Source organism: Octopus sinensis, linkage group LG9 (genome assembly GCF_006345805.1).
Source record: "Octopus sinensis linkage group LG9, ASM634580v1, whole genome shotgun sequence".
Classification (NCBI taxonomy): domain Eukaryota; kingdom Metazoa; phylum Mollusca; class Cephalopoda; order Octopoda; family Octopodidae; genus Octopus; species Octopus sinensis.
Genome location: NC_043005.1, coordinates 948443 through 975695, shown reverse-complemented (window position 1 = coordinate 975695; position 27253 = coordinate 948443). Strand labels below are relative to the sequence as shown.

Sequence of the window (27253 nt, the reverse complement as noted above, 5' to 3'; positions counted from 1 at the left end):
ATATATATAATCAACCAGCTATATCGAAGACAGCAACTTTTTCCAACATTAATGTAGCTGTTGTGACAGCAATCTTGGTCACATAGCTGATTGATTCCTGAAAACTTTTGCCAAGAGTTTAGTGTTTCTTCAAAGTAGCCATTGATACATTTCATAAAGTTGTGCTACTGGAATTATCTTTGCTGGCACTGGCCACCCTTACCATGATGATACCCACCTACCCAGTTAACCACCAACTCCTGCTCCACTCACACCCTTTATGCTGCAGCCAATGCCACCACAACCTTCCCCTCCTCTTCTTCCTCTCCCAATGAAATACAACGATACCAATACCCCGACCTGTCAATGAATGGCTTTGCGGAACATGTTAACTGATCTCTGATTAACCTTAATTACCATTCACTGTGACCAGCAACCAATCCCTTATATACTCATCCTCTAACCACTGTGATTTGCAGTTGTTCATTTATTTAGCCACTAACAACCTGTTGCACACTAACTGGGGGCAGGGGCTCTGTCTACCATTGTTAGCTACAAGCAAGTTCATAACAGTTTTAAGGACTGATCTAGACAATTTGGTTTATTTTAATTTGTTTTGAAAACAAGCTGCAAATTCCAGCCAATTGAGAACAATTAGTAATGGAAAACATGCAGTGAAGGCGATTTAGTTTACTGGACTTAGTTAAGCTTCCCTTCTAGCTTTTGGTTTCTGATGCTGGCATGTCTGGGGATAACAAGAAGTTGCCCTTTATTTGGATACCTCTCAAACCACAAGAATGTGTCTGAAAAATATATAGATATATGTGTTAGGACTGTGTGTGTGTGTATTTGCTTGAAAGTGTTGAGATGAGTTATTCTCTTTCAAACTGTTTTATAATAGTTTTTCAACACAATGCCCATGTGTGTTATGAAATGTCAGTTTAACACATTTCAATCTCTCCCTTGTGAATTCAAGAGTATTTTACATTTATATATCTTTTATACTGTAATCAACCCTTTATCTCCTCTTTCTGCCCCTCTCATTTAATCTTATTTTCCTCTAACAAACTTTTTCTTTTCTTTCACCCTTTGAAAATTCCAAAGCCCAAATCAATAATTACATCACCGTAAAAACAGCTTATTTTACCTCTCCATAAATTTGAAAGTAATTGTCCTTTGTGTGTGTGTGTAAATCTGTATCTTCAAGCCAAATATCAAATGAATTGTACAGCCTTGTCATGCTGATTCTACTCAAGAATTATGTTAAGGGTACAAGAGTCTGTGGAGTGCTCAGCTAAGCCAGATCCACCCTTTTCCTGCCTCTCTCATAGCTAGTGCAATGTTCATAGTTGCTTGCTCTAGTATTTAGGAGACCCACTTTGTTTAATTATGTTAGTAATTGATATAAAATGCAGTGAAATGTCTATTTGGTTGTGCAGCTATAGACACACATAAGATAGTAAGTTTACACTAAGGTTTTTTTATATTATCATGCCAATATTTTTCAATGCATGTCACTGCTTTTGAATTTTTTTTATGGTGCAAATGCTGTGAAAATGGGTTCCAACCATGTCATTGCAGTATTTCTCTCTCCGAGTTAAAATATTCAACTTGTTTCAGTTTGTCAGCAGAAAAATATATTTGTTTAAACATTTCTTCTTCATATCCAATACCTGCTACCATGAAGAAATCAACCAGAAATATTACTTTATTGAAAAATAAATCTCAGTGGTTCATAGGGGTTTGAGATTCTTTGTTATAGTAAAGGAAGGGTTCTGTAATTTTACAGTTTCCATTGAGTTTCATTTTATTTTAAATAAACCCATTGTTGAAATTACTTGATACCCAATGCCTCACAAATTTGCTGTCACTTAGTTATTGTTTCTCCCAACCATTTCTTTCATTCCTCAGACAATCGCTACACTAATTCTCCCCTGCCACCATTATTATTATTATTATTATTGGCAAACTGCAGCTGATTCCAAGCAAATAAATTAAGAAGCTGATCGGACCCAACAAACTAATGTCTCCTCATTCAACTCCCCACCCCTTTGTGTAAGACAGTTTTTAATCAATGTAAATAGTGTAACATTCTATTTTCATTGCATATATTTTTTTTTCTCGTGCCCCTCCCCCCAACCATGATATGTCTGCATGGCCGTTAAGTGTCATCAGCTAGGAGCCAATCTCCACAATCTGTGTAGAATTTATTTAATGGGATTCATGGAAAATATAAAATTTACTTTAGACATATAAATGTCTCTCTTTTTTTTTTTTTTTTTTGTACACAAGATAGTAAATATATTTAACAAATTACTTCCCAAATTTTCTTTTGTCACTTATTTTCACTACAGCCTTCACCATCGTCAGCTTCATCTGAACATAAAGCTATTTTCAATGTTATTCATCTGCAGATTTGACTTTTTCAGATTCTGACACAACACATAAAGTACAGAGATACAGGCTAGATTTATAAAAATATCCAACAAATTAACAATCTCATGTCTTGTTGCTGGTAATCTGATGGAGCAGAGTGGCAGGTAATTGGAACTTCTAGCTAATGTTAAAAGATATTTTTCTGGAGACCAACTAATATAGTTGACATCTTTTGACTTTTTCTTTTTTAATGAACGATAAAATCAAAGAGAGGCTGGCTTTCTTTGAAACAGCCTTATGACAACAGATGTGCCATTTCCAGTCAGTCAGGCAAAGGTTTCAACAAAGAATCTGCTGATATCAACATCTTACTTAGCAATGCAACAAACACACAAAACCCACTTCTTCAGAGTTGGTTTACTCTATTCAAGGAAATGCATTTCACTAGCATCTGTGTTATAAGGACTTCTGCACTCTTCCAAATAAGATAATCTTACTAAACATCTTTGCCAGTGAAGCCCACTACTTGACAGAGACAGTAAACTTACACACACACATTGATGTTTGTACAATTCCTCACAAACACTGGGAGTTGATAGATAAACATGCTTCTACCAATCAACTTACCTGGGTCTACACTACAACTCTATCAAATAATTATATACAGAATGACAGAAACATCAGGAGGATGAAGGTATATTTAATTCAAATAAGAAAATATGGACCTTGAAATACTTTCCATAGACTTAAGAGAGTAAGCCAAAACATTGTACTCTTTTCGAACGAAATAATAAGTCTAGTGACCTGGAGTGATGCAAACGACATTTTAAAACGTGCACTCAGTGACACTAATTGTTTGTTTGTTCTTGCATAATGATGTTTGTTTTACTTACATTAAGTAGCAGTGTGGAATAATTTGGTCAATGGGGATAACAGGAACTTAATTACTGGAACACTCCAAGCTCTTCCAAGGAGCCGCTGTCGACGGCTGTGATTAAGATTTCGTACATCAGTATAATGTGTAGGAAAACCAAAGATTCTGAAATAAGATACAAACTTTAAAGAGAGGAAATGTGGAATATTTATCTGTTGGTAGGAAAGTGTAGAATACAGGCTTTCCTCTAAAAAAAAGAAAACATTTGCAGACATAAGCTGTGCCACAAGTTAGAATTTACCATAGCAGTTTGAAATATCAATTATTGACTTGAAAAATATTCCAAAGAAAATATTGTTATGCTTTTGGAAATCATTTTATAAACTTTCGTTAGAAACAACAGCATCAGAAATGAAAGCAGACGACTTCCTCAGTTCATCAAAGAGCAACATTTTGAATAAGCGTTCCTTGTTCTCTTTACAGCAAAAGTAGATTTGGGCTTAGCGTGCGGCCTCCGTGCCGGTGGCACGTAAAATGCACCATCCGTTCGTGGCCGTTTGCCAGCCTCGTCTGGCACCTGTGCAAGTGGCACGTAAAAAGCACCCACTACACTCACGGAGTGGTTGGCGTTTAGGAAGAGCATCCAGCCGTAGAAACACTGCCAGATCAGACTGGGCCTGGCGCAGCCTTCTGGCTCTCCAGACCCCAGTTGAACTGCCCAACCCGTGCCAGCATGGAAAACGGACATTAAACGATGATGATGAATGACCAGAGATTATCACAAAAATGTCATTTCAATATTGCTACCAGTTATTAAAGTATAACAAGCAGTCAGGATTAATAGGGGCCAAAAGGTTAGTTGCCAAATTGCAAAACTGCTAAACTGTTGGCTTTAGTTGGTCGTCGTCGTGGGGGAGGGGATATGTAATCCAAGTGGATCAGATGATCACCGCTGAAATAGCTTTGGTCATGGGGCTAGACAACTACCTTTTTATCAAACACAATAATTATACCTTTATCTGAAAAGGTGAGAAGTCAATTACTCTATTTTCACCCTTGTGTCCCCTATGCCATATTTTTCCCCATAGGTTTAAAGAGTGTAGTTCTTTCCTGCAGGTTCAGCAACTAAGAACCAAAATATTTGTAGAAATTTATTTCACCGTAATAAGCAGAAAAGACTTACTTTTCCAATTCTGTAATCCAAATAGCGTCTTCTTCTCCATCCATTTCAACTGGCAAAATATTTTCATTTTTTCCCTGTCTGAGTGAGTTACTTCTTGTTGTCACTGTCCGTAGCTGTTTCACCTGATGACAAAATACATTGATATTTTACAATGCCTAAATGATGTATTAGTCTTCCTTTACTGTTATAAGTTAATGGATTGTAGCCATGCACCACAAACATATCAACAGTATATATTTCCTTTCTGGTATTTAGTTAATGAATCGATATTTATTAACTGGCATTTTTGAGACAATACTGTTGTTTCAAACATACAGATATGATAGGTTGTGAATCATACTTCTCAAGACAGCTATTGTCTAGGTATAGAAAATCGAACCAACTTACTCTAGCCTTTCTGTTGCAGTTTGGTGAAAGAATTTTATCTAAGTAAAGAGAATCATCTTCAGTTGTTGGCTGTGAACTGGAAGAAAATGTTTACATTAAATAAATAATTATTGAAGAAGTCTTTAAATGATAAACTGACACTAAACATACAGATAAGACATTGTGAATTTTATATATACTTTTGGTTTAGTTTGAATTGAGCTGGCCAGTATTACTTTAGCATTACTGCAGTTTTCGTCTCTATATAAACTATCCTAAGCAAGTCAATATGATGAAATTACTCCTCATTTATACATCAGAATATTTTTTATTGCAAAGGAATATCTATATAAAATGTCAGAAAACAATCATTGGTGACTAAATTGCCAAATTATTTTACTCTTCTGCTGGGAATAATGAAAAAATGACATTCACTATAAATGATAGAATTGTCATAGCTAAGACATTGTATCAAATATAGTCATCAAATTATTTCTGACTAGTAATACCTCCTATTTACTCAATCTAGTTTAATTTCATTTGTTAAAATATAAATTATAGCTTAAAAGATTATGCAGTTATTTCAAAATTGAATGTCAACCTTACCTGTATATTGTTGGTAAGTTACCCCAGAAATACCTGGGCCTGTGTTGTGCTGAGAAAAACTTTGCATCCCAGAGAGCAGGTTTACACTACAAGTAAATCATGAAATTAAGTGGACTCAAATATCTTGAAAACCTTTGACTGTATATTTAAATCTTGTGAATGCACCAACACAACTGAATATCTTATAAAAATTCAGAGAATAACATTTTAAAATAGTCTTTCTTCTTGAACAGCAAATGCATGTCTGACAAGGCCAGCAATTTTGAGGAAAATACCCACAAGATATTCTGTCAGTTCACTGCCCTGTCTAACATTCTAATTGTAAGTTTATCCTGTTTAGGCTTTCATGCATAATTCTTTCGAAAGTAATTATGTCTGAAAAGACATCTAGATAGAAAGATGTTATCTATTCTCTTAAAACCCCACTTGGAACTAGCACATATGAATACCTTCATTTTTATCAAATAAGCATAGTTTGTAACATTATTCTGTCACTCAATGCCCTTGAAGGAACAATAAAGAAATCGTTATTTTCATGTTCAATAAGTATTTTTTCTGAAACCATTCAAAGACATTTATCATTTGCAAAACAATTCGAAGTCAACAAAATTTAATTCATACCATTCTGTAAAACAGAAGTACATGCTATATTTTACTTAAACCTTAAAATTTATAACTGGTTGGATTCTATAAGTTATCTAATCTAACTACCACAGTGCTAAACATATGAAAACAGATATTTAATCAACATCTTAATTTAGAAATTAGTACTTACACCTAGGAATCTGGAGATTATATTTTTGTAACTGGTTTTCATTGCAGCAACATTTTCATAAAGCCAAAAGACATGTCGATCTTTGCACAACCTTTGAACAATTGACAGAATCCGACAAAACTCAAAGAATAAAATACCGGTACCCTCTGGAAAGAGAATATTTTGACTGAATCTGTTTGTTTATAAAATTAGAGAGATGCTGAAAAATACATTTTAACTTTATTAATATATGTTGGAGCTTAAAATACATCCCTACATATTTCAAAGAGATTTAAATTGGTTCCATAAAACAACTTTTTATATACTGACATGAATGTGGTTATTTTGGAGGACAACTTATTTAAATATCACCAAATATGATGAGGAAATTTTAATACTGAGGAATTGTATACATTATCCAACTAAAATGCATGTAAAACAGAATTTATTCACTAATTTCAAAAGCCTTCATAATACTGGAAATAGTCCCCATTTCCAGGCCAGTTTGAAACAGAACTGGCAAGCTGCAATGTCATCTTAGCTATAGTTTCTATTGCTGGATGTCCGAAAGGATAAATATGGGGCTTATGAGAGGATATTGAGAATGATAGCAGATAAGAAAAGTATTTAACATGTGGCAGAGTGGAGAGAGAGAACAGCGGATAAAGACATAAAAAGGAGGTGATTGGTTGAAATAATATAGGAAGGAACATGATATGTGCTGATACTGTTCTCACCTGAGACATATTGGGATATATTACATGTCATAATAGTAAGACGATAAATAGGACGGGGAGCACTTATCTATTTGTATTGTCTGGAATAATTGAGGCTAGAAATAAGAGGAAACGATCACGTGTTTTTGACTCAGCAAAAAGACTGTGATTTTAATAAAACTACTTTTTACATCCTTCACAAGTTTTTAATAGAAACATCACTTTCATTATCAGACACAAACTATCCAACTCTGCAGCAAATAGTTATGCTTGTTGCATTTTGCTTTATGATAGAATAGAAGTGGGGGGGAAGAAATGACAAGTACAAATATCACACAAAAACATTGTTTAAAGTATGAATGGGTGACTTCAGAAGAGTGTGGTTCCCTGAACTGGAGTGAATGGTTTGTAAATTATTTTAAACTGTGATGTGGTAGGACAGTATGTCAGAGAAAATCGTGATGTGATAGGAGAGAAATGTCTCCACATGGATGATGGGTCACTGGCAGTTAGTGACCCTGCAAAGAAGGAGATTTGAAAGTGCCACTAACAAACGCAATTAAATGTGGAGAACTCATGGGAGAGGGAGGAGAGTCTGCCTAGTAAGGATCCAACAGAGGGACCAGTAATTCAAATAGACAGTAGCATGGTAGACAAAGCCATGAAGGATATGAAGATGGGAAAAGCCCCTGGCCCATCTGGAATAACCACTGAAATGGTTAAAAGATCTGGTGGTATGGGTTATGCTCTAGTCACCGGTATAGTTAATCAAGTTGTACATGAAGGAGCTATACCGAATGACTGGTATAGCAGCACCATAGTGAACTGCTACAAATGGAAAGGTGATGCCTTGGATAGAAATAATTACACGGGTATCAGATTGTTGGATCGGGTGATGAAAGTTATGGAGAGAGTCACAGCCCAACTAATTAGGGAGAGAGTTAGTCTAGATGAGATGCAGTTTGCTTTTATGCCAGAGAGAAGCACCGCTGATGCTATATTTCTGGTAAGGCAGCTGCAGGAGAAATACCTAGCCAAAGATAAGCCTCTGTGCTAGGCTTTTGTTGACTTGGAGAAAGCCTTTGACAGGCTCCCCCAATCACTTATCTGGTGGTCAATGCAGAAACTAGCATGCTGTTGGCGAGAGCTGTACAAGCCATGTACAGGGATGTTGTCTGTAAGGTGAAGGTTGGCAATGAGTATAGCAAAGAATTCAGGGTACAAATAGGGGTTCACCAAAGATCAGTCCTCATCCCCTCGTGTTCATCATGGTCCTCCAGCAGTAACAGAGGAATTTAAAACGGGCTGCCCCTGGGAACTCCTCTATGCTGATGATCTCGTTCTTATTGCTGAATCACTACCAGAACTAGAGAAGTTTCAGGAGTCTAGTAATTATAGGCCTTAGAGATAACCTAGTAAAAACCAAAGTCTTAATAAGTAGGAAAGCAGACAAACCACAAATCCCCTCAGGTAGATGGCCCTGCTCAATCTGTAGAAAAGGCATAGGTAGAAATTCCATAAGATATATGCAGAGTAAGCTATGGATACATAAGAGGTGCAGCAATATCTCCATCAAATGCCAGGGGGGTGGGTTACCTAAAAGTAGTTGATAGCTTCTGTTATCTCGGTGGCCAGGTCAGTAGTAGTGGTGGATGTTCTGAGAGTGTAGCTGCTAGAATAAGAATAGGCTAGGCAACGTTCAGAGAGCTCCTACTTCTGTTGGCAACAAAGGGTCTCTCCCTCAGTGTGAAAGGCAAACTGTATGATGCTTGTATGTTAACAGCAGTGAAGCAGGGACTGTGGCTGCACAGGACATGCGTAGACTTGAAAGCAATGAAATTAGTGTGCTTTGCTGGATGTGCAATGTGAGTGTGCATGTATGACAGTGTAAGCATCGTGAGAGAAAAGCTGGACATAACAGGCATCAGATATGGTGTGCAAGAGGGACGATTGTGCTGGTATGGTCCTGTGATGCGTGGTAGTCATACCCAATGACTGGTGTAGCAGCATCAGAAATGTACAGAAAATAAGACTCCATCAAATGCCTTAAGGATACCTAGAAGTAGTTGATAGCTTCCATTATCAAGGTAACCAAGTCAGTAGTGGAGATGGATGCTCCAAGAGTGTAGATGCTAAAATAAGAATGAGCTGAGCAAAGCCCAGAGAGCATCTACTTCTGTTGGTAACAAACAGCCTCTCCTTCAGAATGAAAGGCAGATTGTATAATGCCTGTGTGTAAACAGCTGTGCCCCACAGTAGTGAAACATGGGCTGTGGCTGCAGAGGACATTCAAAAGCTTGAAAGAAATGAAGCCTGTATGTTTCGCTGGATGTGCAATATCAGTGAGCACATATGACAGCATAAATGGGACATAAGAGGCATTAGATGTGGTGTGCAAGAGAGATGAATGCACTGGCATGGTTGTGTGATGCACATGGATGAAGAAGGTAGCTGTTTAAAGAAGTGCTGAGCTCTAACTGTGGAGGGAACCAGCGGAAAAGGTAGACCCAGGAAGACATGAGATGAGGTGGTGAAGCATGATGTTTGAATGTTAGGCACAACAGAGGTGATGACAAGTAACCAAGACCTTTGGGGATGTTGTGCTTGGGAAAACTTGGTCAAACTAAGTGAAATTGTAGTCTTCATTGTCAATGTCAAGTAAATGGCACCCATGCTGGTGGCACATAGAAAGCACCTGTTACACTCTAGGAGTGGTTGGCATTAGGAAGGGCATCCAGCCATAGAAACCATGCCAAATCAGACTGGAACCTGGTGCAGCCCTCTGCCATACCAGTTCCAGTCAAACCGTTTAACCCATGCCACTATGGAAAGCAAACATTAAATGATGATGATTATATGTGTGTGCGTGTGTGCAATCACGTACATACTGGTTGGGTACTTAACAATAGCAATATATACAGAGTATGTAAACTATACCTTCAGAGAATCCTTTGCGAGCAGGATTAACCAAAGACAAATCATTACAAGGAGATCCACCTATGACCAAATCCAAGGGACACAGTTCTGACAGCTGACATAAAGAAGAAAAAAGAAATAGAATTAAGGCTTAAACAAATGTTCTGAAATTTTTTTGATATTCAAATGCTAACATGTCAGTCTTTCAATTCTGCCACACAAGACACTACAAACATTCTTGGACATGTCGTCCTACTCACAAACATCTCCATCACATAAGAATATGACACAGCATTTCTCTGAAATTAATTCTTCAACAGATCTTGAGTTTTCTTTGCAGGTATTTAATTCTTGGTTTCTGTAGTAGTGAGTGGATGAGATAGAATGCAAGTTTACCACAGTGTTTAGCTAAGTGAACTGAGGCAGACAATACTCGCTTACCTGACAACAGAAGAAACTTACTTTCAAAGTTTAAAAAAAAAAAAAATACAAATAATAAATTCTAATTTTAAATCTAACAATTTATATCTTATCAAATATCTTTCTCATCTCAACTTTTTGTGAAAGCCAAATCTGAAACTAGAATCAATCAATCAATCAATCAATCACCAGCCATCTAGACCAAATATTTGTAAATATTTCCTAACCAGTTTTCTTAATACTTTATTGTTGATTGGACAAGTATAAATTTCATTTTATGGCACAAGGCCAGTAATTTTGGGGAAGGAGGTAAGTCAATTACATTGACCCCCCAAAAGGATGAAAGATGAGGTTAACCTCAGCAGAATTTGAACTTAGAATGCAAAGATAGATGAAATGTTGCTAAGCATTTTGCCTGGTGAACGTCTCTGCCCGATCACCACCTTGAGCAAGCATTAATTTGACTAAACAAAACATCTGGAACTGAATCACCAGCTTCTACCATATTTGATATGGTATTTTTCTAAATACTTTAAAAAAAAATTCACTTATCTAACAACAAGCGTGAACTGCAAGTTACCTTTACTTCTGTAAGTTCAGTAATGTCACCAATTTCTTTGATGCTCTGGCCATAAGTAAACCGTTTTACAATCAGAGCATCAGCATCAACTTCACTAGAGAAATACTCCTTGATGGTAAGTCCAAGTTGATCAAGGGCAACCTTACCTGGAAAATAAGATAATGAAAATTGTTTCACATTCAACAATAGAAATTAGAAAACATTTTCTTCTAATTACAAACAACATTTCTGACATGTTTTAGCAGAATATTACATCATCATCATCATCATCATCGTTTAACATCCTCTTTCCATGCTAGCATTGGTTGGACGATTTTGACTGAGGGCTGGCGAACCAGATGGCTGCACCAGGCTTCAATCTTGATCGGGTAGTGTTTCTACAGCTGGATGCCCTTCCTAACGCCAACCACTCTGAGAGTGTAGTGGGTGCTTTTACGTGCCACCAGCACGAGGGCCAGTCAGGCGGTACTGGCAGTGGCCACACTCAAATGGTTCTTTTTATGTGCCACCTGCAGAGGAGCCAGTCCAGCGGCTCTGGCAACGACCTCGTTCGAATGTTTTTTCATGTGCCACCAGCACAAGTGCTAGTAGGCAACACAGGTAATGATCACGCCTGAATGGTGCTTTTTATGTGCCATTGGCACAGAAGCCAGTTTGTTGCTCTGGCAACGATCACACTCGGATGGGGCTCTTACCGCTCCACTAGCACGGATGCCAGTCATCGAATTTTATTTCGATTTCACCTGCCTCAACAGGTCTTCGCAAGCAGAGTTTAGTGTCCAATGAAGGAAAAGTATGCATAAGTGGGCTGGTTACACCCCTGGCATAGACCACAAGGTTATGGTCTCATTTGAGCCTGCCGAGTCTTCTCCAGCACAGCATATTTCCAAAGGTCCTGATCACTAGCCATTGACTCGGTGAGGCCCAATGTTCGAAGGTCATGCTTCACCACTTCATCCCAGGTCTTCCTGGGTCTACTTCTTCCACAGGTTCCCTCAACTGCTAGGGTGTGACACTTTTTCACACAGCTATCCTCATCCATTCTCGCCACATGGCCATACCAGCACAGTCGTCTCTCTTGCACACCACATCTAATGCTTCTTAGGTCCAACTTTTCTCTCAAGGTACTAACACTCTGTTGAGTATGCACACTAACATTACATATTCATCGGAGCATACTGGCTTCATTCCTTGCGAGCTTACGCATGTCCTCAGCAGTCACGGCCCGAATTACATCATGCAATGTCGAGATAAGGAGGTACATACACACACCTGTATATTAGGGACACACACCTGTATATTAGGGATGTCAGAAAGTAACGAGTTCAGATCAGCATAAAACATCCGTTCAAAATATAGTTGCCATCATCAGCAACAACAGTTTTTCCCACTTCAAAATTAGTTTTCTGATTCCCTGGACAAAAAAAATCAAGTTCTTCTGAAAAGGAAAATGTTTGAAATACCATATCTCTACTGAATGTAACTGTTTTTTATCATCATCAGTGTTTAATGCCCGTTTTCCATGCTGGCATGGGTTGGACGGATTGACTGACATCTGGAGAGCCAGTGGTTGCACCAGGCTCCAATCTGATCTGGCAAGGTTTCTACAGCTGGATGCCCTTCCTAATGCCAACCACTCCGAGAATGCAGTAGGACTTTTTATGTGCCACCAGCAAGGGGGTCAGTCAGGCGGGCCTGACATCGATCACACTCAGATGGTGTTTTTTACATGCCACAGGAGCCAATCAACCTTTAGCATTTCCAAACATACAGGATGTTTGGGCTAAATGTGACAGTTTGTATAAAAGGAAAGGAAAACAAATGTGCTTAAAATATCAACTAGATTATGGCTGGGAGATAAGATTATTCAAAGTAACTGCCCTCAGCTTCTACCACGGCCTCAAGACAGCTTTGGTACACGATGTATGCATTCCTCACTATGTCCCAGGGGAGATCTTTGAACACCTCCTCCATCTTGACCACCAAGTCAGTCTTGGTGTTACAGGCAGAGTGGTTGGTGTTTTTTCTCAACTGCACCCCACATGTAGTAATCCATGGGATTACAAATGGGAGAATTATAAAGCCAAAAATTGGAGCTGGTAAATTCTCCGACTCTGTATGGAGGTATGTCAAGAAGTTGAATGTTGCTGCTATACATATGTCCTTCCAGCAGCAAATCTCTCCAGCCACATCACATAGCCAGCCGAATTGTGTGTAAGGTCCTGTTCAAAAGTGTTGGGTGGCATGATATCACTGGAGACATTCTCAAGGACCGACACAGTTTGAGGAAACTTGCTTTCATGATGTCCAATGTCATGCCGTGCAACCTTTACAGTGTTCACATGGCATTTTGATTCCCAGCATGAATCACGATACAGCTAACTCTTTTCCAATATGCAGATGGCTTCCAGTCCTCTATGTCAGCTAACTTTAATCTTTATGCACTCTTAACACTGTTGACACTCTTCACTAATACATCAAGCTGTTTTTGAAAAAATAATGGAGATAGAAAATCATCAAATTTAGCCTGAACATCCTGTGCAGCAGTATATTTGTTTTCATGTTACACTGTTAAATACTGAGAAGTAAATTTCTCAACCATGCAGCCATGCCTTGCCAGTATGATAAGAGTAACTGGTGAAAATTTAGGATGTATATTACCTGTTCCAATACCATCAAACAATGACAATACACGAATTGGGGGCCTTTCAGGACACTTGGTAAGGTAAGACAAATTGGGTTCCTGAAAGGCAGAAAAAAAAAAAACATTAGAAATGGAAAAAACGCCATGAATTTTTCTGATTTCTAAAAAATAAAAACCCTAAGCACATTACATACAGACATAACTTCATTATTGCTTGTCTGAGTTCATTGTTGGCCACTTGACTATTTTCAACAAACTTCACTCTGTTGCAAGCTTTCAGACCAGAGAATCAACTATTCTTCCCTTTATACTAACAGTGTAGGGTAATAAATGTGTCCTTAAAATATTGGAAAATGAAGTAATGTACTCCCATCAAATGAAAAGGGAATCCGTCTAAAAAAAAATACTCATAAGTAAATATCAAATAAAAGAAAAACCTGGCTTAAGTATGATTGCAGAAGGTGAACTAGCTAAAAAGCAAACAGCACACACACACAATATATATATATATATATATATATATATATATATATATATAGTTACAAATTGAGATAGGGGCTGTAAATGCAACCCTCCATGGGATAACATATATCCAATCTACTGCCAGTGAAGTACCCAACAAAGTTAATACATAAATGTTAAGGATTGCGATGCAGTCAATTCATTCACTGTATTATATGGGCAAAGGTAAAATGTTTTACCACAAATTACTAATACAAAATAAGAAAATGGAGAAATACATCTAAATCAAATATCAACTACCAGATAATACCCAATCACATACTTTATTAAACCACTACATAAGAAACTTTAAGGTCAAACATAATAATATAGAACAAAACAGTGTACATGAAGGAGTAATATGATACAATAAGTACAATATGTATAAGAGAATATAAATAAATATAAACTACATCTTACAGCTGTTTTGGCCATGCAGATGAGGGTGTCTCATTTTACTTATATTAGCCATGTGTGATAGGTCAATATGTAGTTATAAATGAGACATTTACAAAAATATCCTAAGGCCTCTTCGGAGATTATGTGATACAAATCAGATTACATACACACTTATATAGGTGTGGGTACATACCCATAATATATTATATACACATACATATGAGTGCATATACTCATACTCCTATACATATACATAATAATATAAATAATAAAGGCGCAGGAGTGGCTGTGTGGTAAGTAGCTTGCTAACCAACCGCATGGTTCCGGGTTCAGTCCCACTGCGTGGCATCTTGGGCAAGTATCTTCTGCTATAGCCCCAGGCCGACCAATGCCTTGTGAGTGGATTTGGTAGACGGAAACTGAAAGAAGCCTGTCGTATATATGTATATATATATGTGTGTGTGTGTATGTCTGTGTTTGTCCCCCTAGCATTGCTTGACAACCGATGCTGGTGTGTTTATGTCCCCGTCACTTAGCGGTTCGGCAAAAGAGACCGATAGAATAAGTACTGGGCTTACAAAGAATAAGTCCTGGGGTCGATTTGCTCGACTAAAGGCAGTGCTCCAGCATGGCCGCAGTCAAATGACTGAAACAAGTAAAAGAATAAAAGAATAAAAATATAAATCAATAAACATACATATGTTCCATATTCAATGTTACAGTTTTTCAACTTAATATTATGATATTACAATGTAGAAAACATATACATATTAATACCCAAATGCAGATATACAGAGTCAAGAGTATATTATATTAATCTATATTAATTTACAAAATGTCATTAATGTTAACATCATTACTGTTATCATTATCACTAATGCTACCAATATCATTATTCTTATTATTAATAACACTAATACTAGCAAAACAATATTTAGATCACATTATTAGCAATATAATAGCAAAACTACGGACCACAATAGTACTACAGTACCATGCAAAGCATTAAATATCTGCATATACATACAAAATGAGAAATAAAAGCATTCGGTTTACATGATATTAAGTTCCACAGGTGTACAGATGTACATACGAGTGCAAATTTATAATTTCAACTGCGACACAAATACAGTATTACGTTCAGAAATAGTAAGAATCGAACGCTAAAATATGATTGGCTTGTACATTTAAATTTAAATTACAATTGTCTTCTTTACGGTTGGTTTGTTAAGAAACATCCACACACGCACACTTGCAAACGTGCGCCCACACGCACATAAACACAGACAAATCACAACATAAGAGATACCAGCCCACACACATACACACACATGCTTACATACAAATCTACTCACATATATCCATAAAAATGCATACATGCAAGCACACAGACATCTATACCCAGTCGATGTACGTTATTAGCATAAGATACATAATTAAAAACACCGTATATTTCGTAAACAAATTATCTTGCCACTGAAACTTCTATATCGTTACAATTTCTACTGTGTTTCTATTCAAACTTTCACTAATAAACCAGCACAGGCATGGGAAAACTATACCAACATATATATACACACACACACATCCGCACATATCCATAAACATTTATACACTCGCATGCACTGTATCTGCAAACATTCGCATATACGTATATACATATTTAAATATGCATTTGTGTACTCATATGTATAAGAAAAACATATACACATATATCCACCCATGAATATACATATACATACAAAAACATATATACACATACATATACATATTAACACATTTCGACATATCCACATATATTTACTAAATTACAAAATATATGTCTGCCCATCAAAGGACGTATAAATACATACACAATAAGTTAACAGAAATTACTATTAATTAAGATATAAGTAAATTAATTATAAGTTAATAAGTGCTATTACTTAAAAAATAAAATAAAATAAATAAATAAACAAATAAAAAAAATTTTTTTTAATAAATAAATAAAAAATAAGGAATCAGTTTCTGACTGAAGAACAAAGGCTTTGAATGACCCGTTTGTCTTTTTGTTCGTCCCTTCGTGTATTTCACGTTATTTATTTATGTAAAGGTTTATTATATATATCTATATATGGATAAATAAAATAAAATACAAATTAAGATGAGTACAAAGATAAACTTAATATGTATGGCTGCCAAACAAATACATGCAAAAACTTATATGCTCATCCAAAATAAACAACATATACTAAATATAGACCCACATTTGTTACATATTGGTATAACAAAATCCCAAACCAGCGCCCTAAAATATGATGCACATATACACCCTACACCCATGGAAAACTCCGTGAAGATCAGAATATCATGTATATATCAAAATACATATATATTTCAGTATATTTTTCAGGCCGAGACAAAAACAATCAATATAGAACATATATATGGAGATACAAAATTATAAATTATAAAAACCAATAGTACAATCCTATATAGAGGAATGTTAAAGGATTACTGGTAGAAAAAATAGGTGCTATTTAAATCTAGAGAAAGTATACGCTAGTTTGTGAAGGCAAAAAAATTCCGCTCGTTAATATTATTAATAATGGGTAGGCCAGCTTTGATGATGAAGAAAATTTCATTGATACATAAAGAGCATTTTTTATTTTTACTATTGTATACAGGTGCAGAAGTTAGTATTTCCCAATTTAACTTAAAATCTATGTTCTTACTCTTGAGTTTCCAAATATACGTACTTAACCCCGTAGAATTCATCCTATTTTTATTTTTAAAAGTATATCTATGATAGTTTAGCCGTTGTTTCATACTATTTTTAGTCGCACCAATGTACACCCTACTGTTATATTGTGTATTTACAGTGCATTGATAAACTGCCTCTTTCCTCAGGCATTCATTACTAAACACACATTGATTCCTGTTTCTGCAATTGCAGCTATTAACAGATTGAGGAAATTTAACCTTGGCAAAATTCCCTGTATCCCTATTCCTATTAATAATATTACACCTATTTCCACTACCTAATCTTAAATTTAACGAGAGTTTATGTTTAATATTATTGGCGATATTCTTATCAATAGGATTGCTATTGCAGATAGCAGTATCATCCATTAGATTAATATTTGTCGTTACAGGTGTAGTACTATTATAACCAGCGTGAGGGTTGCTCACGTTCGCACTAATAGATTTATTGCCTCTACGGTTATAGAGAGGCAAATTACTACTACCCAAATTTATCTTTCTATCATTATAGAAGCAATCTAATTTCCTGTTATTAAAGGAGGAAATGATGGTGGCTAAATTATGCGTAATGCTATATCCTATTCTAATAGTTTTATTGTTAATTATTGGGCCAAATTTATTCTTACCCTTAACAAAGTGCCTATATAGTAAGTTATGTATTGTTCTAACTATATCTGTTATAATCTGCATTGCATATGGGATTATTAGCCATAGTGCATCATTATCACTATGTGGGTTACCTATCAAATTGTTATTTTTGGCAGAAACCCTATTTCTCTTCCATCCCATATGCTTTCTACCTTTAATATTGTCAATATTATGCCTAGAATCCAACTTAAAATTAAAATTAGTTTTATTATTATTGTTATTATTATATACATATATATATATATATATATATATATATATATATATATATATATAGATATACATATATATATATATATATACATATATATATATAGATATACATATATATATATACATAAATACATATACACATATACATATACATATACACATATACATATATATATATATACATATAGATATACATATATATATATATACATAAATACATATACACATATACATATACATAAATACATATACACATATACATATACATAAATACATATATATATATATACACATATATGTGTGTGTGCGTGTATATACACATGTGTGTGTGTGTGTGTGTGTGTGTGTATATATATATATATATATATATATATATATATATATATATATATATATACATATACACACACAGGGTGCAGACGGTATTTGAGGACACATGTATTTTTAGTCGTTATTTTATTTGACAACTTTTTTTATTGAACTTCTATTTCAGAAAATAACAATGTCAGGCCCTTTGCTTCCTATTGAAATGAAAAGCAATGCTAAGCCTTTTCATTTAAAGGCTAAGCAGGGTGATTTAGAAAATTTCTTGTTTTCTGAAAGTTGCAAGATCTTTTGGCTGAAAGAGTCAGTGTGAGTTAGAGAAACGTAAAACACATTCCAAACGCTCTGATTCTATCAGGACACCTGAATTTATTCAGGAAGTTAAGCAAAACATTGAAGACAATCCGGGAAAATCAATGAAGGTCAATTGCAAAAAAATATCGTGTGTCAGTGAAAAAAACAATCAGAAATGTTGTGCATGAAGACATCAGATAGAAATCTTATGTGATGAGGAGAGGTAAATTCATGTCAGAAAAAAAAAAAAAAGAAAACTTTAATCAGATCCAAGAAAACTTTTAAATAAACAAAAGAATTGGTTATAATAATAATTTTCTATAAAACTTGTAATGTGACCCTATTCTTTTAATGGTTTCAGTCAGAGGACTACAGCCATGCAGGAGCACTGCCTTAACTTATTTTCTATCGTTTTTCTTTTCACTTTATGGCAGGAAGTTGGTCAATGATTGAGCTTGTAGTAGTTGATCTTCCCTGAGTGTATCCTTGAATGCTTGGCTGGCCCACAATTGTTGTTAGGAAGTTTCTAGTTTTTTGTTTTCAGTTTCAGTAGAGATTCTTTTTATATTTCTGATTTCTTTAGGTAAGCAGCTGAACAGTTGAGGACCTCTACATATAAGAATGGTACAATAGTTTTTGTTCATGATTTCAAAGATGATATATTTGGAAGCTGACAGTATCTACCGGTTCATGCATTAAAGATCTCTTTTAGGCATTTCCAGTAATTAAGGCTTTTAACCAAAGATATTTTACTGGTGAACATTCTTTGTAACACTTCAATTTCTTCTATGAGACCAGATAAGTTTGGAGACCTAAGCTGTGAGCAGTAATTTAATCTGCTCAGAACTAAGGTTTTCCATATAATTAGCATAACTACCAGTTTTCTTGTCACAAAGGTTCATAGGATCCATCCCTATGTCTGCATTTTGAGGTCAGTTCACAGATGTATCACTTGATATGATTACTCCTGAGTCTTGTATGTCACTGGTGCATTGAATCATTGTGTTACCTGGTGTCGAATATTGTGTGATCAGTGTGCGTCCCCCCTCCCCCAATAATGAAGAACTTGAAATTTTGATGGATTTCATTTGCCAATTGATAAATGATGTTTAGCTCATTTTGGAGTGTGACAGCATCTGGAGTTTGGATAGCCATCAATATTTTTGTGTCATCAGCACAACTCATTAGGTTGGATTGAATGCACTAGTGATCCTATGGTGATGACAAATGATAATGGTCCTAGAACCGTTTCCTGAGGTATGACATTTATTACAGGTAACTTAGCAGAGAGAAAACTATTTACAGCAACAGATTGACTCCTACCAAGTAGGAAGTCAAAGAGCCATTCTCCAAGTTTTCCTCCAATACCAAAATCCTTTAACTTATGACAGATGATTCCATGATCAATTTTGTCAAAGACCAGAGCAAAATCTAGGTATACGCAGCCAGTGTTCTTTCCTCTCAAAATATTATTGAGAATAGTGTTATGGTGCTGTAATAGTTGTGACAGACAGCTTTGTCAAGTTTGAAAACCAAGCTGTGTGTCATCAAAGAGGATGTTTCCTTCAAGGTATGTAATTATACTTTTCCGGACAATGCATCTGATAACTTTAGATGTATGAGACGAGAGAAGCCGGTCTGTAGTTTTTGGCTTCAGCCCTGTTACCTCCTTTATGTACAGGTGTTACTATTGTGTCTTTCAGTAGTTTTAGAAATATGCTGTATCAAATGACTTTTGGAATAGTATCTTTAATGGTTTTGTGAGGCTGGTTTTGCACATTTTTAACAATATGGCTGGGAGACCTCCTGGTCTGGATGCTGGGTTTGAATCTAGGTCATTAATAGCTTTAAGTAAATCATCTTCTATAATGTCATTAATTTTAAGATGTGTCTCTGCAGCCGACTTCTGGAGGTTAAAGAATTTGGTTGGCTTATGAAGTATATTGTTAACTATAGGCTGAGAAAAGGCACTGCTATACTCTTGATTTAAGAGTGCACATATTTGTGATGAATTATTGGTATATTTTCCCCAAATAAACTAATGGTGCCCCTATTTTGTCACCTCTGAAGGAAGACACATGATAGACAAAGATGGTCACTAAGGACCAGAAATGCATAAGCAACAGATCAGACATTAGTGTAAGACAAGATTAATTTCACTATAACAAATGAAAGACAGCAAAACTGAACAACAAACCGCCAGCTTTTGATGACTATTGAACATATGCATAATGTTAAGAGACCAGTTCGGTTTGGCTTGAAGATATCCACAGGCACGTCTTTTGTTTGGAGTTCGGCAAAGAAAACATGACCAGGGGTTCTGTGAGAGAATCTAATAATAGAAGAGAAAAAAACATTCTCATAGTTTTTAATACGAAATGAAAATCTTGTCAATTTTCAATATATTTTGTTAATATATCAAGTTGAATGACATTATCTTTTACTTTGAGTACGTTACTAAACAAAGGTAACATTAAAAATTATATGACATTATGTGTTTCTGAGATACTAAAGCAATTTGGAGAGTATCTCTCAGTCATTTATAAAGATACAAATAAAATGTGAATTTGTGGTTTAATTTCTGAAAAAAAATGCTATATTAACACAACTGCAAAATTTATATTCCTCCCTTTGCCATCGTTCACCATCACTAGCTTCCAACCTCCCTATCACTGCCAACAACAACTTATTCAGATTAAATGGCATTAGATTATATTTTGAACTACTAACCTCATCTTAGAACATGAAAGACTTTGGCCATGCCAGTGTGGTTAAAAAGTTTCACCCAACTGCAGGGCACCTTCATTGTCTTCTAGTACAGCCTTAGATTAACCAAGTTAACTTCAGCAGAAAGAACCTCTACAGAAGGCTGTTGAATATATTACTAACGCATACGAGTCAGTCACCAAGACACTAGTAGCAGTTGTTTATGTTTCCTCTCTATAAAGAAAACATTCCACTTGGTGTTTCAATGTGCAAAAGCTACTGGAACAAAGTAGTTTACTTGAAAACAAGGGTCAGTGTTAGGAAGAGCACCAATCTCATGCTTTATCCAATCCAAGGTAATATAAAAAAGGTTCATGTAAAAAAACAAATACTACATTTTCAGCAGGTGTTTTATACCTAATGAATATTATTGGATGAGATGTACATTATACCTTTCATCTAGAAATAAAGTTCATAGTTTGAATTCAGGTTAATGCTATGCTACATATTCAAGTAGAAACCATAAGGTACAAATTTGATTATATCGTCTTTAGAATTTAACTGGCATTTTATGTTATTTATCCTGGAAGGATGAAAGGTAGTAAAACTTAATGAGATTTTAACACAAAATTCAGAGTGAGAATAAGCATCACAAAATATTTTGCTTGATATTGTTAATTCCTCACCTTTATATAAAGGTAAATATTTAAGAAGGTCATGTATATTTAAAGATTAGGACAAGGGACAGAATAACTAGTTTTATTAACATACTAGCCATACTGGCTCTTGTGAAGGGCTGTTAAGCCATCAGCTTAAAGTAACATTGTAAAACTGAAGAACCTACAAAAAAAGAAGACACCAAGTCAAAACTTCTGGAGCCTTAGTCAAGAGTTCATTGTAAAACTTTACTGAATTATTTCTACCCCTTTTAAATCTGGATTTTTACAGATGGATACACTTCATATTATCAGCCTCTTTACAAGTTCTGGGTGCTTTTTTTCATGCCACCAGTTCTAGTGAGGTCACTGTGTAGTGTGCGAAACTACAAAGCCCAAGGAAGTGGCTTGAGGTAGAAACTAAGGAGGTTAAAATATAAAAGAAGAGGCTGGAGAAGACCATCTTCCTGTAGAGAAGCAATATGACTGCTCACATTTTAGAAAAGAACATGGAGTGGAGCTGGAAAGAAATAAACTGAGGTGTTTGGCTGGATTCCCAATGTAGAAGGTAGGAGAGAGGAAATAGGAGCCTAGGCAAGTAGGGGCTGCAACAGTGTATGGGAGATGAGAGGGTGGATTTAATGGTAAATGGGGAAAAATAGGGATAGTTGGAGTGAATGGGAAGAAAATGTGCAGAAAAGAGACTCCATCAACTACCAGGGGGTAATCTAGCGGTAGTAGATAGCTTTTGTTATCTAGGTGACCAAGTGGTAGTGGAGGTGGATACTCCAAGAGTGTAGCTGTGAGAGTAAGATTAAGCTGGGCAAAGTTCAGAGAGCTCCTACCTCTGCTGCCAACAAAGGCCCTCTTTCTCAGGATGAAAGGCAGATTGTTTGATGCTCGTGTGCAAACAGCTATGCTGCATGGCAGTGAAACATGGGCTGTGACAGCTGAGGACATGTGTAGACTTGAGAGAAATGAAGCCAGGATGCTTCACTAGATGTGCATGTTCGACAGAGTGTAAGCATCCTAAGAAAAAAATTAGGTATAAGAGGCATCAGATGTGGTGTGCAAGAGAAACGGCTGCACCAGTATGATCACGTGATGTGTATGGATGAGGACAGCTGTGTAAAGAAGTGCTGATCTCTAACTGTGGAGGGAACCTGTGGTAGAGGTAGACCCAGGAAGACAGGGGACGAGGTTGTGAAGCATGATCTTTGAACTTTGTACAGGATGTACAGGTACTAACGGAACATCAATTGCCAATCTGGAAGCACAGGTCTCAATAGTCTTTAGCAATTCCTTCTGTATTCCAGTTTTATTTTGCAAGCATATTTCAAGTTGTTCCCTCAGAAGTTCTTTTCCAAGTGATCTCAAAAATTCTCTATGAGATCATAGACTGTCCTTCTCATTATTCCAAATGTATATCACAAAGGAATTCAAGCAAACTTTATCCATGAGGGAACAGAACAACATCAGCCATCGTTTCGTGCATCTGGAGCAAGATGTAGCAGCCCATCTTTTTGGCAGTGGTGTCCACACCACCTTTAGTGCCATTGTAGAATGTCACTGTGGTGGAAGGACCAGAAGCGACAAGAGATGATGTCACATCGGCAATTGAGAAGGGAAGTTTTCCTCTGCATTTTGTTTTCCCTTGGGGCACTCACAGTGACAGATGCTAGTCATGGATATAGAGAAGTCAAGGCAAACGGGTGAAGAATTGATCAATCTACCAGCAGTACCCAACTGCAAGTCAAGGTAAGAACAATTTTATTCACATGCCTTCAACCACAGCCACTACTGAAGGTTTCTGCTTGTGTCTGGTTGATTCATCAAGGCTTGCATCAGAGTGCTTCACAGACAAGAAAAATAACTGCCATCTTTGGTTTAGGCACATTTGAAACCATCATCATATCTTTTTGGAATGCAAACTTGTGGAATGTCCAGCTTGTTCTTTTTTGTCGTTCCAAGAAGAGTTCTTTTGCTTTTCAAGAAATCTTCAGTAAATGGTACACTAGTATACCAAGTGTCAGTTATCAGGTTGCTGCCTGTGCCAAAGATTGGTGCAACCAGGCAAAATGTAATGTCATGTGGTTTATTAGAAAGCTAGAACAGATCATCAAACTGTTTTCCAGGATACACTTCCATATTGCATACGTAATTAGTTTTGGTGTCACATAAGCATTGCAGCTTTATTCCATATTTAGCTGGTTACAGAGGCATGTATTGGACAAATGCACATCTGCCTCAAAATGCTTCTACAGCTTCATCGAGAGTCAAATGTTCTCTAGGATTGTACATCTGATGAAAAGCTGCTGCCACGCTTTCGAAAGTGTCCCAAATTGGAGCGAGGCAGTCAGCTGCATGCCTTGTGGCACTGTCATCAAAACGCATTTGGCAAAAGAGAAATTTGAAGCGTCTGTAAGACATCACAGATCACAAATCCATTCCAGTTCCCTCCGAATTCCAGAGGCTTTCAATATCATGACGAGAAGCTTGCTGAGCTCCAGAGATGACTATAATGCTCAAAACAGCCGAAATTTCCAAACTGGTTGCTTCATCAGCATCGTATCTGGACTTGGATCATTCCTTGACCTTCTCAATTCTTTGGTTTCTATGATCAGTAATTTCGCTTATCAAAGCTTGAGGCATAAATTGGCTAAAGATTGCCAAAGGAGTTTTTGGATTCCTTACAACATCAATCAGACCTGGTTTTCCTGTCACTATGTTCTTGGCTCCAAACTGCACATTGACACGAAAAGGGGTTTCCTTCCACTCAACTCCTGACTTTGCATGCAGGACACCTTCTCCTCCATCATCACTTTCACTATTCCTATCAGAACTTGATAACTCTTACTCTGACTCAGAGTCAAGGTCATCTTCCTCAATCAATTCTTCTTCCAGTTCAGAATCACTGAACCCATTCTCAAAGTCAGAAAGGTCTGAATCACTTTCCAGCAATTCTAGAACACGTTTTGATGCCATTTTTTCAAACTGAGAAAGTAAAAATAAAATAATCTAACATTCAGAGTCTAAACAGGTCAAAATGAGAGACACATAAATCCCAGCTCACTAAAGAACAACTGTCAGAAAAAGAACTTCACAAATTTACATATTTATCTCTCCAAGAGAAGCAGCTAGATGAAAGAATAGAGAATTTGAACTAACTGCACAAAAAGTATGGCGAAAAATGTACCTTCATGGGTGAAAATGACCCATTTCGACCTGATATAATGAAATGAAATAGTTGCAGGTATTAAGAAAAGTAGTAGCAAGAAAGTGATGATGGCTGGATTTTGGCAAAAAACCAAACTGTGCAATATAACTCACTTCTACCAATATAGACAAGTCTTCTCAAGGACCATCACTAGTCATCCCCTCCACAAGGTTCAGGGTCCCGAAATCAGTCTTCACACTTTGTCTCATTTCTTCCTAGGACTCTCTTTTCATAAGCTTCCTCCACATGAACTGATCAATGCTTTTTTTATTTTTCTGATCATTGCCAGAGCAACAAGCTAGCCTCCGTGCCGATGGCACGTAAAAGACACCATTCGAGCGTGATTGTTACCTGCATCGCCTTAGTGGCATGTGAAAAATACATTTGAATGAGGTCGTTGCCAGTGCCGCCGGACTGGCTCCTGTGCAGGTGGCACATAAAAAGCACCATTTGAGCATGGCTGTTGCCAGTACCGCCAGTGGCACGTAAAAGCACCCACTATACTCTCGGAGTGGTTGGCGTTAGGAAGGGCATCCAGCTGTAGAAACACTGCCAGATCAGATTGGAGCCTGGTGCAGCCATCTGGTTCACCAGACTTCAGTCAAATCATCCAACCCATGCTAGCATGGAAAGCAGACGTTAAACGATGATGATGATGAAATGCCCTCATTCACACCAGCCCAGCCTTCTTGCACACTACATCTGATTGCTCTTAAGCCAAATTCTCTCAGCACATTTGTACTTTATTATTCAAGCAAATACAATGAAACATGCTTGCTTCACTTCTTTCAAAGCCCATGTCTCACTGCCATGCAGCATTACCATTCTAACACAAGTGCCATTCACTCCCCAACATTGTAAAAACTCTCTGAACTTCCTTCATTCTGTTCTCAAATTGGCTGCTATACTTTCAGAACCACCACTTACCCTATTATTTACATCTCTTAGATAATATCAACTGCTACTAGCAAGCCATCTAGACATATACTCCTCCAGAACATCTATCACTACATCTCTTGGGTACAGCATATGGAGTTTATACGTATTCCTTTTCTGCATATAGAGCAAATATCAGGGTTCAGTTTTATCTCCTACTTACTAAAACCTTCATCTTAGCCAAGTTTACATTAAGACCTGTTGATTGTAAGTTTAGCTTCCAAGCCTGGAGTTTTCTTTCTCATTCAGCAATGAGAAGTAGATCATAAACATGTAAGAGTTCCTATGCATTTCCAGTTGTAAACTCCTCTGTAATGGCCTCCAGGAAAATGATGAATGCAACACAACTAAACTCTGATGAACTGCTACCTTCACACTAAATTTGTCACTGAAATCATTGTCAACTCTTACACAGCTTATTTCATCTTAGTACAGCCCTAACAAGCCATTCAGTAACACCTAATTTCCACCAAATTACTGAATACAGTGCCCTTTGAAACCCCTCAAAATCAATAAAAAACATTAACAGCAGTTTATTCATAGCCAAATATTTTTCCAGCAGTAGCCTTGCTGCTGCTGTGGTGCCTCTTCTAGGCATGAAACCAAACTGCATTTCATGTAAGTCTACTCATGTCATAGCACAACTGATCTGTGACTTTAGCAGCTTGGTTTCTCTAAGGCACCTCCTTTATCTTTGTAGCAGTTTAAGATAACACTGCTATATTCAACTTGACTAATATATTTTCAATGAAGAATTTTTATCATTCACAAGTGGTATAGAAGAACATTTACTGCTTGGAGAAAGGATTTAGTATCAGGAAAATGCACATCACTTCATGTTCAAAGGATTTTGTTGGGTGGGAAAGGATTTAATCAATAACAAAATTGCTAGTCAGAGGCATTTTATCCAAACCAACACAAAAGGTGTTTTATTGTAAAAGTTAAGAGAGTTCCCAAAATGTTAATTATTTTGTGTGCCATCCAATTTCTGAATAGGCTAAATAATTCTCCGATGACTTTGGTTTCTTTTTACTCACATTTTGCTGGTGCTAAGAACTGAAGATGGGATAAAAAGGACCCAATTTCTGCTGCAGGTTAGTGCACCAAAATAGAACAGAAACACTCCCAAGATGATCCTAATTTCAAATATACATCATTTGCAAGCATAGTAATCCATGTGGACACATGCACAGGATTTACATT

General features: G+C 36.6%; 2 protein-coding genes across 17 annotated transcripts in view; one reads left to right on the top strand and one right to left on the bottom strand.

The window, feature by feature from the left end:
• The window catches only part of LOC115215691 (tyrosine-protein phosphatase non-receptor type 4), a 603270-nt gene extending 601038 nt beyond the window's left edge, over positions 1-2232 (top strand). For 8 of the 9 annotated variants that reach the window (XM_029784972.2, XM_036505713.1, XM_036505712.1 and 5 more), the window contains one exon: positions 1-2158. This exon is cut by the window's left edge and continues 210 nt beyond it. The gene's annotated coding sequence lies outside the window, so the exon portion shown is untranslated. The other variant, XR_005000546.1, reaches the window with a different exon arrangement.
• Positions 2233-3039: 807 nt separating this feature from the next.
• The window catches only part of LOC115215890 (DNA (cytosine-5)-methyltransferase 3B), a 106638-nt gene continuing 82424 nt past the window's right edge, over positions 3040-27253 (bottom strand). For 7 of the 8 annotated variants that reach the window (XM_036505716.1, XM_036505714.1, XM_036505720.1 and 4 more), the window contains 9 exons: positions 20733-20867; positions 13432-13513; positions 10771-10916; positions 9792-9885; positions 6160-6305; positions 5385-5470; positions 4800-4875; positions 4413-4534; positions 3040-3394 (listed from right to left, as the gene is read on the bottom strand). In XM_036505716.1, the coding sequence (XP_036361609.1) occupies positions 3250-3394; positions 4413-4534; positions 4800-4875; positions 5385-5470; positions 6160-6305; positions 9792-9885; positions 10771-10916; positions 13432-13513; positions 20733-20867 (1032 nt within the window). In that variant the 3' untranslated portion in view covers positions 3040-3249. Of the gene's footprint in view, positions 3412-4412; positions 4535-4799; positions 4876-5384; positions 5471-6159; positions 6306-9791; positions 9886-10770; positions 10917-13431; positions 13514-20732; positions 20868-27253 lie in introns of all 8 variants that reach the window. The other variant, XM_036505719.1, reaches the window with a different exon arrangement.